Source organism: Aspergillus melleus (assembly GCF_016097325.1).
Source record: "Aspergillus melleus strain CBS 546.65 chromosome Unknown contig1, whole genome shotgun sequence".
NCBI lineage: Eukaryota > Fungi > Ascomycota > Eurotiomycetes > Eurotiales > Aspergillaceae > Aspergillus > Aspergillus melleus.
Genome location: NW_025763370.1, coordinates 625,201 through 642,495, shown reverse-complemented (window position 1 = coordinate 642,495; position 17,295 = coordinate 625,201). Strand labels below are relative to the sequence as shown.

General features: G+C 48.0%; 7 protein-coding genes and 1 non-coding gene across 8 annotated transcripts; 7 read left to right on the top strand and 1 right to left on the bottom strand.

Moving 5' to 3' along the window:
- Window positions 1-234: 234 nt before the first annotated feature.
- Window positions 235-2,161, top strand: TNA1_1 (High-affinity nicotinic acid transporter; the record flags this gene model as incomplete). The annotated part of the gene is made up of 9 exons (XM_046081911.1): window positions 235-247; window positions 306-468; window positions 524-684; window positions 745-867; window positions 921-1,277; window positions 1,327-1,380; window positions 1,435-1,482; window positions 1,529-1,846; window positions 1,917-2,161. The coding sequence occupies 9 exons, from the start codon at window positions 235-237 to the stop codon at window positions 2,159-2,161; spliced, it is 1,482 nt and encodes a 493-aa protein (XP_045937867.1).
- A 907-nt stretch (window positions 2,162-3,068) lies between these two features.
- On the top strand, window positions 3,069-3,141 carry LDX57_000263. Its single transcript has one exon. It is a non-coding gene; the product is annotated as a tRNA-Thr (tRNA).
- A 2,872-nt stretch (window positions 3,142-6,013) lies between these two features.
- On the top strand, window positions 6,014-6,463 carry PKS16 (polyketide synthase pks16; the record flags this gene model as incomplete). The annotated part of the gene is made up of 2 exons (XM_046081910.1): window positions 6,014-6,040; window positions 6,101-6,463. The coding sequence occupies 2 exons, from the start codon at window positions 6,014-6,016 to the stop codon at window positions 6,461-6,463; spliced, it is 390 nt and encodes a 129-aa protein (XP_045937866.1).
- Window positions 6,464-6,569: 106 nt separating this feature from the next.
- On the top strand, window positions 6,570-6,822 carry LDX57_000261 (uncharacterized protein; the record flags this gene model as incomplete). The annotated part of the gene is made up of 2 exons (XM_046081909.1): window positions 6,570-6,699; window positions 6,779-6,822. 2 exons carry the CDS (start codon window positions 6,570-6,572, stop codon window positions 6,820-6,822), a joined length of 174 nt encoding a protein of 57 aa, XP_045937865.1.
- A 1,951-nt stretch (window positions 6,823-8,773) lies between these two features.
- On the top strand, window positions 8,774-9,923 carry LDX57_000260 (fungal specific transcription factor domain-containing protein; the record flags this gene model as incomplete). The annotated part of the gene is made up of 3 exons (XM_046081908.1): window positions 8,774-8,866; window positions 8,922-9,610; window positions 9,674-9,923. 3 exons carry the CDS (start codon window positions 8,774-8,776, stop codon window positions 9,921-9,923), a joined length of 1,032 nt encoding a protein of 343 aa, XP_045937864.1.
- Window positions 9,924-12,658: 2,735 nt separating this feature from the next.
- LDX57_000259 (class I SAM-dependent methyltransferase) lies at window positions 12,659-13,446 on the top strand (the record flags this gene model as incomplete). Its single annotated transcript, XM_046081907.1, has 1 exon — window positions 12,659-13,446. Exon 1 carries the CDS (start codon window positions 12,778-12,780, stop codon window positions 13,444-13,446), a length of 669 nt encoding a protein of 222 aa, XP_045937863.1. The 5' UTR covers window positions 12,659-12,777.
- Window positions 13,447-13,567: 121 nt separating this feature from the next.
- On the bottom strand, window positions 13,568-14,895 carry LDX57_000258 (class I SAM-dependent methyltransferase; the record flags this gene model as incomplete). The annotated part of the gene is made up of 2 exons (XM_046081906.1): window positions 13,568-14,208; window positions 14,286-14,895. 2 exons carry the CDS (start codon window positions 14,893-14,895, stop codon window positions 13,568-13,570), a joined length of 1,251 nt encoding a protein of 416 aa, XP_045937862.1.
- A 1,186-nt stretch (window positions 14,896-16,081) lies between these two features.
- LDX57_000257 (uncharacterized protein) lies at window positions 16,082-16,869 on the top strand (the record flags this gene model as incomplete). The annotated part of the gene is made up of 3 exons (XM_046081905.1): window positions 16,082-16,271; window positions 16,351-16,646; window positions 16,717-16,869. The coding sequence occupies 3 exons, from the start codon at window positions 16,082-16,084 to the stop codon at window positions 16,867-16,869; spliced, it is 639 nt and encodes a 212-aa protein (XP_045937861.1).
- Between the last annotated feature and the right edge of the window lie 426 nt (window positions 16,870-17,295).

Below are 17,295 nucleotides of genomic sequence, written 5' to 3'. Positions count from 1 at the left end.
CACGGATCGACATCCATGCATCTCGTGCTGATCTGGACGAGTCGTCGCCACCCCCTAGCATGAGAAGTAATTTTTGCTAGCCACATCTCACTTCCCAGGTGCAGTTGGGTTTCATTTCCCAATCTCACGGCCTCGCCCTGAAATGCGACACAAGCACCGTTTATCCCCACCCTTTGTTTCGATGACAATACTACTCGTGTCTAAGCTGAGATACTTGGATTACGAGCACCCACCATGGAGGGACCAGGTTTGTTTGCTAGGAGGATTCATGGTCGGATCTCATTGCTCACCACCTTACGCTTCAGAGAAACCTCCTCCATACGACGATACCCTAAGACCCGCCTCCGATGTCGAAGTCACGCATTCCCCACAGTCGTCCACTATCAATGAGCGCAAGCTCGTGGCCAAGATCGACCGACATATAGTGCCATGTCTCTGCGCCATGTATATACTCTCATTCTTGGACCGGTAAGATGGCATTCTCAAAGGGAAATGGATGCCAAATTAGCTAAGGGACGGACAGGGTCAACATCGGGAACGCGTCTATAATGGGTTTGAAGGAGGAATTGAACATCGAAAATGGAACCAGGTATAACACGGCACTGACGATACTCTTCGTGCCTTACATTATATTTGAGATCCCGTCAAATATTCTGTTGAAGAAGTTCAAGCCGCATGTCTGGCGTGCGTTTCTCCTCTCCCCATACGGCAGACAGACCAAACACTGATTAGAGACATGAGCAGTGCCTCTATGTATGTTTGGATTTGGGTTTGTCACGATATGTCAAGGTCTCGTGCAGAATTGGGGCGGATTGATGACGACTCGATGGTTTCTGGGCATGTTTGAGTCGGGTCTTGTTCCTGGCTGTCAGTCGCCTGGCTTCCGATCGCCGATGCTCTAGCTGATCGGTCATTTTTAGGTTACTACCTGATCGGAATGTGGTATAAGCGTAGTGAGGCCCAGAAGCGATTCAGTTTGTTTTTCTGCTCCACGACGGTGGCTGGGGCCTTTGGTGGGCTGCTTGCCAGTGGGATCGGCGAGATGGATGGTCTCCGAGGTTATCGAGGTTGGCGCTGGATTTTTATCATCGAAGGTCTCTTGACATGCGTGGTTGCGATTATTTGTTTCTTCTTCGTGGGAGACTTCCCAGAGGATGCAAAATGGTTGAGTGAAGAGGAGCGGAAATTTGCCATCGCGCGGCTTGCGACGGATGCAGGTAAGTCGGCTCCGCAGGCTCGGATGGGGATCAGGGATGTTTTGGATGTCTTCAAAGATTGTGAGTGATGACGATAGACATCTGAGGATTGTTCCTGACTGAATACCAGACAAGATATTCGTTGCTGGATGCATGTATTTTGGAGTCTGCATTCCGATCTACTGTGAGTGGAGCCCAAATGACATTGAGACTAGGGCATTGCAGCTGACAACAATAGCGTACGCAAACTTTGCACCTACAATCATCAAAACATATGGCTATGACAGTATGTCTCCGTCGACCTGCGAGATGCCCATCTGCTAACAGCACAGCCATCCATACGCAACTCTTCTCCATTCCACCCTGGGTAGCAGCATTCGTCTGCTCCATGCTCATTGCATACATCTCCGATCGATTTCACCATCGCTATATCTTCGCAATGATTCCATTACTGATCGCACTGGGAGGATTGGGAATCCTACTGAATATCTATGGTCCCGTGCATCGGCACGTGCAATACGGTGCCCTATTTCTGGTCGTCAGCGGATGCTTCAGCGCGCCGCCTGTCCTGGCATGCTGGTTTGCTATGAACCTGGCGAGTCATAGACGACGAAGCGTGGGTATTGCGTGGATGGTTGCATTTGGAAACTGTAAGTCTCATGCTTTTCGTTTCTTGTGATTCCTTTTTCATTCGGGAAAAGGAGTTCTAATGAATTATAGTGGGTGGGATCATCAGTCCCTATTGCTTCCTGTCGAAAGATGCACCAGCTTATCATGATGGGTATATTATTTGCATTGCATTTGTTTGTCTCTCGGCTGCTACAGCATCGATCTATTTATTCGGCGTGTGGTTTGACAATGTGAGGCGGGAGAAAGCTGCTGCAAGTGGAGCTGTTGCAGAAATCACAGAGGAGGAAGAGGAATTTATGGGTGATTTGGCGCCTAGTTATCGCTACGTTTATTGATGGTAGTTGGACCAGTGCTAGAAATGTATTCGAAGAGGAATGTGTAAACCTCACCAAACCATCTTGTCATATATGGTTCCAAACCCTTTCAATTGATCCATAAGCTATCGGTTTTCCCCGCCATTAGTTGACATGAGACGAGAAATCTGGGAAATTAGAGAATGGTCAAAGTTTGTGAAGGCGTTCTGCTCTCTGAACCCTTTGGCGTATAGGTCTCAGCCAATATGGCAGCCGGCAATGGTCTTAGAGAAAACCTACATCATAGTGGCAGTCTAAATCAGGCAAGCTTAAGCCCTTCAGGTATCACGTAGCAGCAGGTTTTCACAGCTCGTTCATTGCTGGTCAGCCACCCAGTTTTTGAGGTGGCGCGAAGGTAGATCCTGTTCTAGTCAAGCAAGTCTCGTAGCGGGCTACCTGTAAGGTCGGTCACCTCGGCTCTTGACCTTTGGGGTTCATACCGGTGTTGATAAAAACATAATTGAGGGATTAATCCCAGATCAATGAGGAACAAGTATCTTGGCTAGATAACCAAAGCGCCTCTGGCCTCAAGTAGTATCCCATGTTGCTATTTGTTATATATGCTAACACTATACCTCTATACCTAACCTTACAGATCAAATATGGGGTACCATAGAAGCCATGGTGGTGAAAATTTATATATGTACAGCACAATCGTACAGCACTGATATACCGCCACCAAACGGGGATTATTGGCTAGATAATGGCCAATCTGGTACGTTCTGATTTGACAAACCAAGCAAGATTATTCGATCGAAAGCAATTGGTTGGCGACAAGAACGAAATGTGCTATTGAATTTTGACACAGCAGAGGACGGGATCAGGAGACAGAAGGCGTATGAGATTTTGCCTTTGTATAACCAAAAAAAATGAGCCATTTCAACAAGTAGCTCGCATGGCTTAGTTGGTAAAGCGCATGACTAGTAATCATGAGATCCTCGGTTCGAATCCGAGTGTGAGCATTTATTTTTGCATTTCTCTTTTGCTCCCTTGGAGCACCCGGATTGTTTTCCTCTCTGGTCTTAGCGTGTGCGCCACTATTTGTATCTGGTGGGTCTCGTCAGGAAAGGCAATATCACCCGACTCCGCATACTCCGGCCGCCTGTACCCTAAGAAGATGTTTGTCGCATTCCCTCGCAGTGAGCAAGCATCATAAGAAAATAGGTTGTCTTTTCATCACGGGATCAAATAATTAATAGGTTAATTAGCATTCAGGCTCTACCACCTCTGCACACGGGGACCAGTTTGTTGACTAGCAATTGCTCCATAGCCTCCCACTGTACATGTTCCAGTCTTTCTGCGCGAGGCGGCCGGCCAGTGCGCTGCCAGCCAGGCCGGCACCAATGATGATGTAGTCGTACTCGTCGGTGATGGAAATGATGAGATTGAATCAGTGTGAAGTGAATGTGATTGGAACAGCGAAGGAATGGAGCAAAAATAGGTAATACGATCGAAACCGGCACCATTGGCAGCAATCACCGTGTCCGTAGCCACCACCAAGACGCCGCGGATTTAAATCACTGGATTCTCAGCCTCGCGCCCCTCATGGTGAAGACTAACATGGAGTTTGATTTTCATGGGACGATCGAATCGGAGTAACTCATTTGCTGCTGGGCAGACCTTGGCTAAGCGCTAGGACAGTACAGCAGTAGGCGCCACACGAGTGACGCGACATGTTTGCGATGCAGCAGGGCCCATACTAAAATGAGAGGGCTATTCTTAGTCTATCAGGGCCAATAGAGCTTTTCTAGCCGACCGTTTATTAATTCGACGCTGATTTGCAGATGGAGCGGGGGTAAGGTCAGATTAGATGAAGGAAGAATTGGCTTTACGTGGAACCATGGGCGGCTGATCTCACCTTAAGCCAAGCAGGACCCTCAAATTCTCATAAAGCAAAAAAGTGCATTGGAATAGTTGGATGGCGGAACCAATACTAATCAGAGAGCAAAGAGATCGACCTACCTCAGTGCAACGCCAGATGCATTCCCACCCAAACCGGACAGTCCCCCGATGCGAGGACTATATGTGAATTATATCGCATATCCCAATGATTGTTACTTCATGGCCTGGACCCCAAATTCTATGTAACTGAAATTCAATCAAAAACCAGTAGTGTATAGAATGGAACAAAACATGATGAATAAAGGGGAAAAGAAAGGAGCCTCATGCCTCCCCTGTCACTCGGCTCTCCTGCATCTCCCATTGCGTCTGCACCATGATCTGGCCCGCTTTGCGACCTGTCCCCGGGTCCGTCTCAGTCGTACGTCAAAGTAGCATGGTCTCATCGCTGGCTTCGAGTCGATGAATCTTGGAAATCTGCCGGAAGTACTGGAATCAGCGTATTAGAGGGCTGAGTAGAGGACCACAAGCTACCGTAATGTCCAAGCTGGCTCGAGGAGGCTCCACAGAAGTGGGTAAGAAGCGGAGTAGGTGATATCCACGTAGTTCGTTTCCATGAGACTTTGGATATGGAGGATATTGATTATCATGGTGCTGTGGGAAAGTGGCTGCGTTAGTGTCTGTGGTCGTGCGAAGAGGGGAGAGTAAGAAAGATTGAATGAGGATAAGATAAGATGAACAGAATCTCTAGTCTGAAGATGGCGAATAGCGCCACACGGTTGCCTTTGTTGACTCTCAGTTTGTAGGTTATGGGCAGTGGCAGGACAAAGACGCAGACGTTTTTTATGAGATCAAGAATGCTGACAGGGAGAAAGACTGCTTTTTGGTTGGTATAACGGCCATCTGGGATTGTCTGGTCCCAGTTAAAGGCCAACGGCGTGCAGAGTAGGAACGTGGTTAGGATGATTATAGCCCCCCATGACAGGATGAAGCTAATGGTGATCCATGCGGCGATACGGAAGGTGCGCACGAAGAAGATACGGCTGTAGAACAGATAGATAGACGTCTTCATCAGATCCAAGGTTGATCCGTAGAATGCCTGCATTGTCACTAGAATCTAGGTATGGGGTAAGCAACCACCGAATAGTAGGTGGCAATCTAGCCTAGTTTTTAGGAATTTAACGAGTGGTTTCCGCATACCTTTAGGAAATTGGTGATATGAGACGGCGGGATTTCGCTGGAGTGATGAACGGCTGAACCAACAAAATCTTCTGCAAGAACACGATGACTAGCTCTTGTAGGTTTTAAACAGCCAAGAATAAAGGAGTGGATGGCTGGAATCAAACCTAGCACCACGGCAGCACCAATGCCGTAGAGAAGACTCTAAGTGTTCAGTTAATTTAGAAGACTTCGGTGACCCTCGGGGCTTGTTCTCTGCCGCAGATCATACCTGTGCCACAAGGATCACATAGTTTCCTGCCAGCAGTTTTATGTGATTCATACGCTTGGTGACTAATCGAAGAAAGACCGACGCTGTGGAGGTGAGAGTGAATACAATTGCCACGACGAAAATGGCCAAGCTGCGAGAAGAGCTAGCTTGTCGGCGGCCGTCCGATGGGCGGAGGACTGGTCTATGGGCGCAGATATTGTTGACACGCACACGCACACATAGATTCTTCTGCAGTCAATCTGCTGACAGGGAGCGTGGGATAATGTTGGGACCTTATGTAGAGCTTTATAGGTATCTGCAGCGGCTGGAAGATGACTAGTTGGCTGGGTTCAAGTGATTGTACTTGGAAAGCTATAATCGGGCCATCGTACATGACAAATTCCTTGAAAGAAAGCATGAAATGGGTCAAAAACACACATTCGGTTGACTCAAAAGATGCCTGGTAGACTGAAGACGGAAGTATTGCAGGCAGTTACCCAATTGTGGGAATATCTGGGAGGTTCCCAGGTAGCGAGAACTTAGATCAATTATGGAATGTCTTGAAGATGGACTGGATCTCCATCGAGAGCCACGTCAGCTATAGGCAATCATACCGGGGTAACATGGCTAACTCAAATGTTGACTTTCGTCAGATTGCGGCCAACCAATTTCCCGTCGAGACACATTGCGATCCCACAGGCCAGATTCCAAACACAACGACAACGCCATACGGCTGTTTCGTCGACCGTCCGGACCTCTTCGACGCTCACCTCTTCAGCAAGTCTCCGAGAGAAGCAGCGGCGACAGACCCCATGCACCGACTACTGCTCCTAACGACCTATGAGGCGCTTCAAATGGCAGGATACTCCCCCGACCGCACACCGTCGACGCAGCGCCATCGTACTGGGACGTCCGTGGGACAAATCAGCGATGACTGGCGTGAGGCCAACGCCAGCCAGAAGATCGACGCCTTCTGGACCACCGGTGGCGTGCGTGCCTTTGGTCCCGGCAGGTAACTTCGTGAGTGACAATGGAATTCAGATTTTCCATGCGCAGCTACTAGTATGTTCATTGCTTTCCTTTCCCTGCAGAATTCCACAAGCTTAACCTGAACTAGGCAAAATGGGTACCTCCGAAGACCCTCTCGCTGTTGTGGACTCTCAACGCCGCGTTTTCGGTACCTCGAAGCTTCGCGTTGTCGACGCTGAGGCCTTCCCATTCCTTCCACCTGGGCATCCCCAAGCTACAGTTTGTATGTACAGCATTGCTGCTGAACTTAGACAGTCCTCCAGCCTAATTGTGGAATCAAGCTAACTTGCGTACCCTTACAGATGCACTGGCAGAGAAGATCGCGGCGGACATCATCGGGAATTAGACCTAAACTATCAAGCGCATACACAGGAACGTGCTCAACGTGCTCAACATAGTAATACCATAATGGCAAATAATTAGCTTGGGCTGTTTCTGTAACCGTAGCGCGCACCTGTATGTGTATGGGCGTACTGAACTTTGTATATAAATCCTTGCACAATCTCCTTCACCATCCGACATCTATCGGAGCACTTTAAAGGTGACTCCACAGTATGGAGACTAAAATGGAGAGACTCAGGTTACAGCTCGGCCGGGTCGTCCCTAAGGTGTGTCGCGACTCGCGAGTCGAAAATCGCGCTAGTAGGCGCTAAAGTAGCCCACGTGACCCACTCACGAGGATCCGCGACCCACAATTTACGTTGACCCCGCTTAGTCAGCGGGGATAACTTATTCGGCAAGCGAGTCGGCCATGTAAGCGAGTCGGCCACCTCTGTATTCCATATAAAATGACACCTTTTTATACTCTAATATCTCAACAACAAGTAGGTTTAGAGGCATAGTATAAGCTATTTGAGATATATATATATATATTTCAGATTATAAATACTTCTTTTTAGGCTCTATAGTCTTATATTTAGCTTCTAATTCTAGAATATTATAAAATACCATAAATACAGCTGTCATTTATATTACCTAAAGATCTACTTAGTTTAGTGCGCTAAAACTTGAGATACTTAATTTAGACTATATTAATAGACTATATATTTGACTTTATGCCTCTAAACCTACTTGTGGTTGAGATATTGAGGTTTGAAAAATGGCCATTTTGTATGGGATACACGGGTGGCCGACTCGTTTACATGGCCGACTCGCTTACCGAATACGTTAGTTAGTTAATGGACTCCCTCTCCTCTCACTAGGTGCCTTCTCTGCCACGAGACTACAACCCACCAGTCCGACAACAAAGATCCTGCCTCTGTTTACCTCTGTGGTCTGCAGCCCTTGCCAAACAGAACTCTACAGTCTTGTCATGTCTGACCCAAATTCCATTGGCAAGACTAAGCCTAAACGGGTAATTCGTCGCCGCCGGAAATGTCGCGCCTGTGATTCCTGCTTCAAGAAGAAGGTAATCATTCCTTTTCCCTCAATTTGTCTCCAATTGAGGCTTTTGAATGACTCGTTTATGGGTATAGATACAATGTGATCGAGCCACACCCAAATGCAATTGGTGTTATCATCACAATATTCCCTGTACTTTCACGCGCAATGCAGAGCGCTTCAAAGATCAGCAAGTGCAGCATGCCATGTAAGTCGTTGTCGTATCAATCAAGAATAAAGTATCATAGAATGCTTAATGGAAATAAGCTCTGAACCAGCGCATATACCCTGCCGATCACCTGCACCAGAATATTTGCTTCCCGATCCCGATGGTATGTATGCCATATAGCCAATTAATCTGTGCTTCCTCGTATCCACATCAAACTTTGACGCTGACAAAGGCAGCCTCTCATAATGCGACTCATACAGACCATGGCTTGTCGTGGGATTCAGTTGGCCCCTCTCCTGCACTCTCCAGACCCGGAGGTAGACCTCATCATGCTAGGTTAGCCCTTGGCAACATCTGCACATTCAACGGGCTGCCCTTTTTCTCTCCTAGTGGCAGGAAATGGATCAAGGAGCAGACCGGAGAAGAAGTTCTCCTAAGCCCGTTCTCCCCGGACCGAAACCGTGCACCTTTCACAAGTGGGCCGGCCACCACCACGGGATCCACATCTCATCGTCCAGTACCTCTTCCGACAAAGAGATTGCTATATCAAGTCTTGAGCGCATATAACTCCTCTGTATTTAGCCACATATTTCCCTTTATAACACCTTCACTTTTCGAGCATACTATTCGCGCAGCGTACCAACAAGAGCTCTCTCTTACATCTCCTAGTGCGGCCAGCGCTAGAGCGTGCGTGATGGCATTTCTTGCTATGGGGTCAATGTTTTGCAGCTCTTTAGGTACCGGCCAAATGGAAGAGTTTGCATCTGAGGCGTATCAATTATTGCCTCAACTCCTCAGGGACTCTGTCACCCTGGATGGTCTACAAACACTTCTATTACTGGTGAGATTTGCTCAGTGGGTAGAGAGATTGAGTTTTCTAATGGCTCCCATCACAGTGCATCCACAGCCAAGCTATAGTTGGCGACCTATACACCCTGGAGCTTCTCATAGCTGCAGCAACCAGATTAGTCTTTCACCTCGAAGGGAACATACTCTCCTCCCATGTTGATGGTCCGTCATTACCACTGCAGCGACACACCCGCACCCTGTTTTGGCTATGCTATATTGTGGATCACGAACACAGCCTGCGAAGCGGTCTGCCTCCAAACTTTGACGACACCCACTGTGACCTCTCGATTCCGGACTGCTACGGTGAACCATCTTCCCCTAGTACCTGCTCCCCTCTATTTATCCCACTCATCCGTCTGTCGATCGTCCAATCGGAAATATTCCGTCGACTATATGCCGTTTCCGCCCTCCGACAAACCGATGCCCAGCTACTCTGCACGATTCGCGACCTGGATGAGTTGCTAGAGAACTGGAAGCTTTCAGTGCCAATTGATAACAGACCCACATTCACCGAGCGACCCTCTGACGCGGGGAGCATGCCGTCGTCCGTCATGCAGCTACAATATCACTACTGCATGGCCACTATCCACCAAGCAAGCGGTCGCTGCATCTCCTGGGCCCAGAACCAGAACACCCATGGTCCGGGTTCTAGTCTAGCAATCAGCGTCGAAGCTAGTCGGTCGCTTTTGCGGAAGTTCTCGGAGTCGGAGCTCGACTTCCATCGCTATAACTTGCTGTGAGCCTGAACCTATATAGCAGTCTGTGATTGATGCTTATATGCTGACCCCTAATCCTCTAGGTTCTGTCTCCCGTATTTCACAGCTGCCATGATTCATTTGTTTTGCAATTTCCTTCTTCACCCGCTCGACCCGGGCTGTCAGGCTGATTTGGATATCGTGGAGAGAGTTCCGCACCGGATGATGGCTCATATGTGGCCGGAAGCACCCTCCACGTTTCGCATGCAGGTGGACTTTGTGAAGGAGTTGAGTAGCGAGCTGAAGCGTCTTGCGCAAAGTGCGCTTCGAAAAGCTCTAATAAGAGAAGCCTAGTGTGGGGTTTAACGCTCGGATGGCATGTACGCAACCTTGTCAGAGGATCATCTGGACCTATGGGAGGATTTGTCAGAACAGCGAGAAATAAGGGGAAGCGTCTCCATACCATTGCAGAATCGATTTACGATGTTGCCCCGTACCTACTTACAATTAAACAGCCGTGGGTAGCTGACCTACAGGTGATCAGCAACAAACTTGCTCAAATTCCCCCAGCTCATAGGGGCGGGAGCAACATTTGGACATGCCGTGTTAATTTATAAAGATAAGTAAAGGCATAAGTATAGTAAATGACATGGAAGGGCTCCTGATTATCTTCAATGGAGACTTGAACAATCCTACATGGCAAATTACATGACTTGTAATATATTCAGGATCGCTGATCTCCAATAAAACATAAAGAGAAGAGACATTGACAATCCTAGCCTATTCATCGAGCCTAGTTAGCCTTCTCGATCGGAGCGATGATTTGCCTTTCAAGAATGTAAAAGACAGAATCGACAGGATAACACAAATTGATGCTACACAAATAGTCAGCTTCAAGGGACTAAGCCACAATCACCATGTTATAGGGTGATGAGTATCAACCTTACCGAGTACTAAGTTCATATAATAATACCCTACCGTATCTGCCAACGTACCGGAGACAAGCGGCCCGACAAGTAATCCCATAGTGAAACTAATATTGGAAAGAGAGTAGCTGCGCGAGTATCCGCCATGAGGGCCGAAAATACCGGGGTGTTTCGTCTCTAAATCATCGACCGTGCCTAAAATTGATAAAGATGGAGTTAATAAACAGAAAAAGGCTGCGATTGCGGTTTCGACGGCAATATAAGAAACGTACAAGTAATTTCAATTGTCCCGACACTTGTCAAGAGGTTCTGAACACAACCGATAGCGACGATGGTGATAATGTATATAATCTTGGCGTTTTTCTCAGACCCAATCCATGGGTGATGGTCCAATCTGTGGGCCGATCCTAACAGCCATAACAGAGGAGCCAGGAGAATAAAGCCCAGAGATGTTGGTATTCTAGTCCCAATCATATCTCGCAACCAGCCACAGAGCGGACTGAGTAGCACAGTGGGCGCCTGAAGACCCAAGAACAAAAGTCCGGCGGGTAAACTACCCCATCCAAAGGCCTGCTTGATGTGGGTTGGGAGCGTAGTATTGTAACCGGCAATTAAGGACGAGTGTGCCATGTAGCATAGCAGACCGACAACGACCCTAGACTGACCAAGTATGATCCGGTAAAAGGAAATGGCCGACATGTTGGTGTCTTTGGTGAGCAGTGGGCTCTGTTCATTAGCATGCTCTGGCCCCTCGTTACCATTGCTTTCTCCTGTGCAGATATTATGTTGAGTATTGACATCATGTCCCTTTCTTTTTCGTGGGTTCTCAATCATAACAATTCTCATGATGATATCCAGCAGAAGTATGACCAGCACAACTGACCAGGTAGCCCAATACCCGGCCAGCTCAAGGAGTAATCCGGCGACCGCTGGACCCGAAAGAGCACCGGCACTCACGAAACTATTCACTAAGCCAAACGTCTTTCCCATATTCTCTGCCTGTATCGTGTCTCTGAGGGTGGCATATCCGACAATCCAGGCCGTTGTGCCACCTATTGCTTGGAGTGTTCGGCCGATGAAGACGCCAGCCACTTGATGGAAGAGCCTTAGCATGTATGGTAGGCTCCCGCTAATTATCTCATCGCTATCACTTACATTTAGTTGATACTGCCAGAACAAATGTTCCGACAAAGGCAGTGCCTAACCCAAGTATCAGAGGCAGACGCCGAGATCCGAGTCGGTCGGCCAAATACCCCACCAGCATACCAGCTACCACTGCCACCGCGCCATATGAGGTGAGAACCTGATAAGTCAGGCGCTGAATATCAGTGGGATTGGCATGGTTGCGTTGCTCGAGGATGTACGGTAGGATTGGCACGACAAAGCCATAGAGGAATGTTTCTATGAATGACAGTTAGAGTTTGTATGCTGTTGGTGATGTGGGGGTGATGTGGATATAACAAATGAACAGAGATCCGGTTGTCGAGGGCCTGAGGGAGGGCTGTTGATAGGAAAAAGACATGATGAGAGCCTTGCCAGCAAATAATGCAATGATGATACAGGTAATTATGAATGCCGATGATGACCTCCACCTATAGCCCCAGGGCTCCCGAATAAAGTGATGGGAAGGCATTAAGACAGTGTTACAGCGATATTTGCCATAAATTGTGTGTGTAGAAGAGATACAGGCGTAATCTGTTTGTGGGAACCAAGGATGGTCAAGGTGATCAATGAAAGACTAGAGTTGGGAGGGAATATGTGGTATTCTATCTGAGGCGATCACGCGGCATGCCATTGCATCTAGCCCAATTTTGATCATGATTAATGCTTACGTTGAGTCACAGGTCGGTACTCGCTCATGCAAAGGATGTTTGAAAGCCTTTCCAATGTTGTTTAGTGGGCTGCATATGTCGTAATGGGTGTCTAACCTTCCCTTTTTTGGGATATAATTAGTGACCGAGCATACGTAATCCGTGGAACGACGCACATACGAATCCTCTTGAACAAGACCTCTCGCACTATAGGTTGGCAATTATTACCGAAGAGATATTCAGCAGGGATGCTGTGCAATAGTTAGGTTGCTATATGTTCACCAGACAAAACCCGAATCACGAAAATATTTTGTGCTTAGTTGATTCGAGATCACTGTGCAATAGCCTATCTCGTTTGATGAGTTGCTACCTGTTTCACCCCTCGAGAAACTCGATTCATATACACTTCCTAAATCTTTCTATCACTATAGTCTGATCAACCTTTCCTGCTCCTAAGCAGATCCCACAATTATGGAAGTCGAAGCAGAGCTCATGTTCGACGATATCGCCAAAAACTACGAAGCAACCTTTGCCGAAGACCCTAGCCTGCATCAAGTCATTGACCAGGTCCTGGGCCTACTCAAACCAGAGTCCCAAGTCCTCGATGTGGGATGCGGAACAGGAAAGCCAGTATCCTATCGACTCGCGGAGGCTGGCCACGATGTCACAGGGATCGACATCTCCCAGAACATGCTCGACATTGCCACCCGCCAGGTCAAAGGACAATTTGTCAAGTCGGACATGACCAAGTACGAGCCAGTGAGACGTTTCGACGCCATATTTGCCATCTTCTCATTATTCAACATCTCGCGACTCCAGGTGCAATCTATGGTGGCTAGGTTTTACGATTGGCTTAATCCAGGCGGCCGACTTGTTCTGGCTACTATCCCCAGTGAATGCCTATTCCAGGATCCATGTGTGTACGACGAGTCGGGAGAATGGGCTGACCAGAAACCGATGTATTTTATGGGGCATAATTTTCACGGGTCCGCCGCGACAAAGCGTGGTTGGGAGAACTTGTTCGCTGAGACCGGGTTCGGGGTGGAGGATCATTTCTCGTATCATTTCTCGCCGCCGAGCATGGATGCGCATAGGATGGACCCTGACCATTTGTATTTTATTGTTCGTCGAGGCTACTGAGCCTGCCTCATCAATGACTGTCTGAGGACATCTTTAACCTCTTATTCACGACATAATTCGAGTAGTTCTTCGAAACTTCATGTAAATGTGGTGTATAACCACACCCTATCTTATGGATAGATTATTTTCCCTCGCTCGGTCTAGCCACCAAAACCGCTACTTGATCTCCAATAGCATGCGGACGATCCAGAAAATGGAACCTAAGTCGAGGAATCAGGGCCTGCTTCATTCCATCAAAGTTCCCATCCTCAAGACACCACAATCCAGCAATCACCTCTGCCGCCTTCTCGCATCGCTCCGACAACTCCTGCTCTTTAAACTCGCAGTACGCATCGACTCGATGGAAGGTAATATTCCCGAAGCCACACGCAGCGAACACCTCAGCTGCCTTGTGCAGCAGGTATCCCTGGTGATTGGGGAGCGGGTTCGACGCACTAACAGGTGCGCAGACGGTGTTCATCAAATGGATTATCTCATTATCCGGCGCCCCTTGAACGATCACGATGCGGGAAAACGGCGCAGAGCGGTCCGTGACTCGAACTATTTCGCGGAGTGATTTCTCTAGATCCTCAACATAATGCATGACCCACATGGCTACTACAGCATCGAAGTGGCCATCTGGATAGGGTATGTTCTCAGCGGATCCTTGGGCGATCTCCACGCCGCGGTCGCGAGCATTCGATGTTTGGATGCCGTTACGATCGGCGTTGGGCTCGATTGAGAAGGCTTTGCCGGTCCTGGCAGCGACTTCGATTGGTAATCCTAGGATAATTGTAGCGGTGAGAATATAGAACTCCACAAGGATAATGTGTATAGGTGCACGTGTATGTGTTGCTTACTTCCATACCCGCTTCCAACATCCAAGACTCTTTGGTTGTTTTCCAGCACTTGTAGAACAAAGCCGAACTCATCGCGAACCAACCGCTCTACGAACGGTTTCCAGGCTGCCTCGCTAAGCGGAATAGGGCCTCGATATTTTTCAGGAAGGGGATAGGGTCCCAAGATCGAATGATTCACAGATTTGTGGAAGCGCATAAGACAATGATGTTCCGAGGGGCGGTCCTGTTCAGCCGGAAGGTGTATGTCTGCACGTTTTTCAAAGGTCAACCCGGCTTTGGCGAACATGGAAATCCAGGCCTCGGAGGAGAATAGGGTAGAATGAACGATGTGACCATTCCAGTGTAAGGGGTATTGGCGAATACAATATTCCTTCGGGTTGTGGGAGACATCAATGGCCAAGTGCTCCACTGGAGACGTAGCTAACAAAATCGAGCCACCGGGCTTTAACCAATCGCCCATCTTGCAAATCAGGGAGTATACCTGTGCCTGACTTAGATGTTCCAGGGAGAAGATGACTAGAACACTGTCGAAAGCCTGCTGCGGCATGTATTCCATCTCGTTGGTTGTATCGAAGTGTCCGGGAACCTGGCTCTTCACGAGGTCGACCATCTTATGGGATCGATCAATGCCATAAACTCGATGGCCTGCGGACGAAAGCCGAAGAAGGATGGGCAGCGATGCAAGACATCCCACAGAAAGGACAGATGATTCAGAAGAAATGCTTTGGACAAAATCTTCGATAAATCCGTTCGCACTCTCACTCTCCATTATACCACATGGATCGGAATTGCTGTCTATGTTGGAGCCCATCTTCAGTGGTCGTGCCCAGCAAATGTGAACAAACAGGTCGGGAAATAAGAATGACCTAATTGATATATTGCGTGCTGAAGGCTTTTGGAAATCTCGAATATTGCCTGAGAGTGTTGCAAGGCTTGCGGATCAAGTATTGTAACTAGCCTTGGACTTTGATCATTCAAAGGCCCATAGAGCATCTGCTTTCATATCGCATATGTGATTGCCTTGCATCGCTGTTTGCCAAAGCAGACTTTCTCCAATACAGCCGTCAGGATATTATTACAAGTTGGAATGCAAAGAGCAGGGTAGGGCGGATACCTCTAACAGGAGTATGGTCGATAGAAAGTCAGAATCCTACACTAGTTGGAAATATGTTCGTGGTGGACCGTTACTGGCTGCCTCAAAATCCCCCTGCAGCGCAAAATGACCCCCGTCCACAGTTTAATTCTCTGCCATGTAATATTCCTAGCATTTAAGAACCGCTGGCCATAGGGTACCATGTCTGTACTACATCTTCGGTACAGACATGTGACAAAGGCTCTGACTGTACTGGCCGCAGGAACAATTCGGTTCAGCTCGGTCCTGAATAATTGGTAAGAGATGACGTGGGATACAATCCGTATGCCGAATTGGCTCATCAAAATCTTCGCTTCGTAGCTTTTTGTTAACGTAGAACTAAAAACCCCAAGTCTGTCTTCGACATGATTCGGCACGGGATAAATAGTAGCGATTGGAGACCTGGCGGGGAACTATACCCCACAGCGCCGAGATGGTCTGTTTGGAAACAAGGAGCAAAGTTCATCAAGTAGTAAGATGACGATTGCTCATCGGTCAATTACAGGTTTGCTGTTCAGGGCTAAGGCGTGTGATCTCACTATCTCTGAAGCATTTAACCACGGTGCTCCATCCCATTATACATCAACCCTTTGCAGATACTCGTGCTAATTTATCAATTTATTACTTCCATCTCGTTATTCCTCGTTGAATTATTAGAGTTAGAATGGCTTCGTTATCGGTCGACTTGATAGATACCACCAGCCCTGCGCAACACACAAACCCTACAGGGACTTTATCCGATGGCCCCAATGGCATCAAACCCCTGGATCTGAACCCATCTCTGAATGGTACCAAAGGTTCAAATAAGAACGGCTTCCTCACCTCGGTGAAGGATTATACTCCGCCGCTCGAAGGTACAATAACAAAGCCCTGGAACAATCGGTGATATACCGAAACACGATGGGCCTTGGCTAACCTAGTCCACCATTAAAGGTCACAATGTATCCTCTCACAAGCCGAACGATGGTGCCGAGGTTGACACAAGGATTGCCACTGCAATACGAATGATCCTAGAATGTCTCGGCGAGGACCCCAACCGAGACGGCCTCCTTCGAACCCCTCAGCGTTACGCCAAAGCCTTGAAATTCTTCACCCAGGGCTACAGCATTAGTCCCGCAGATGTTGTCAATGACGCAGTTTTCGATGTTGACCACAGTGAGCTCGTTTTGGTCAAAGACATCGAGATCTTCAGTCTGTGCGAGCACCACCTGGTGCCTTTCATGGGTAAAGTATGTTTACCTCAGTGGCCAATGGCTAACAAGCCGGATACTGACTTCTGTGTTCCTAAGATTCATATAGGTTACCTTCCCCAAGGTCGAGTTATTGGCCTATCTAAGCTCGCGCGGATTGCTGAAGTCTACGCTCGTCGGCTCCAGGTTCAAGAGCGACTTACGCAGCAGGTCGCAAGGGCTATTGATGAGGTTTTGCACCCTCAAGGCGTGGCGGTGGTAGTCGAGTGTGCGCATATGTGTATGGCGATGAGGGGAGTACAGAAGCCAGATGCAGTGACTGTAACTCAGTGTAAAATGGGTGTGTTTGTGGATGACGCAAGGCTTGATAAGAGATTTCATGCCTTACTGGACATGGGGAAAAGAATGAAGTAGCTAATGGCAATGTTAAGAAGGTTACACTGTAGATGGGGTTAGACTTACACTGTTACCTTGAAGTGATAATGCCGCGATAAATGAACCGTTCGAACCAATGTCCCCCACTGGTGGTAAAAAGGAATTGACACAGACATTTTTCACGGGACTAAAACGGAATAGAGGAACATGACTACGGCGTAGGAATGAACCGATTTGATTGAGTTCAATGGCAAGGGTCTAGTACACCTGCCCAAGTAGCCGAAACTAGCAGTTGCCAGAAATGTATTCTATG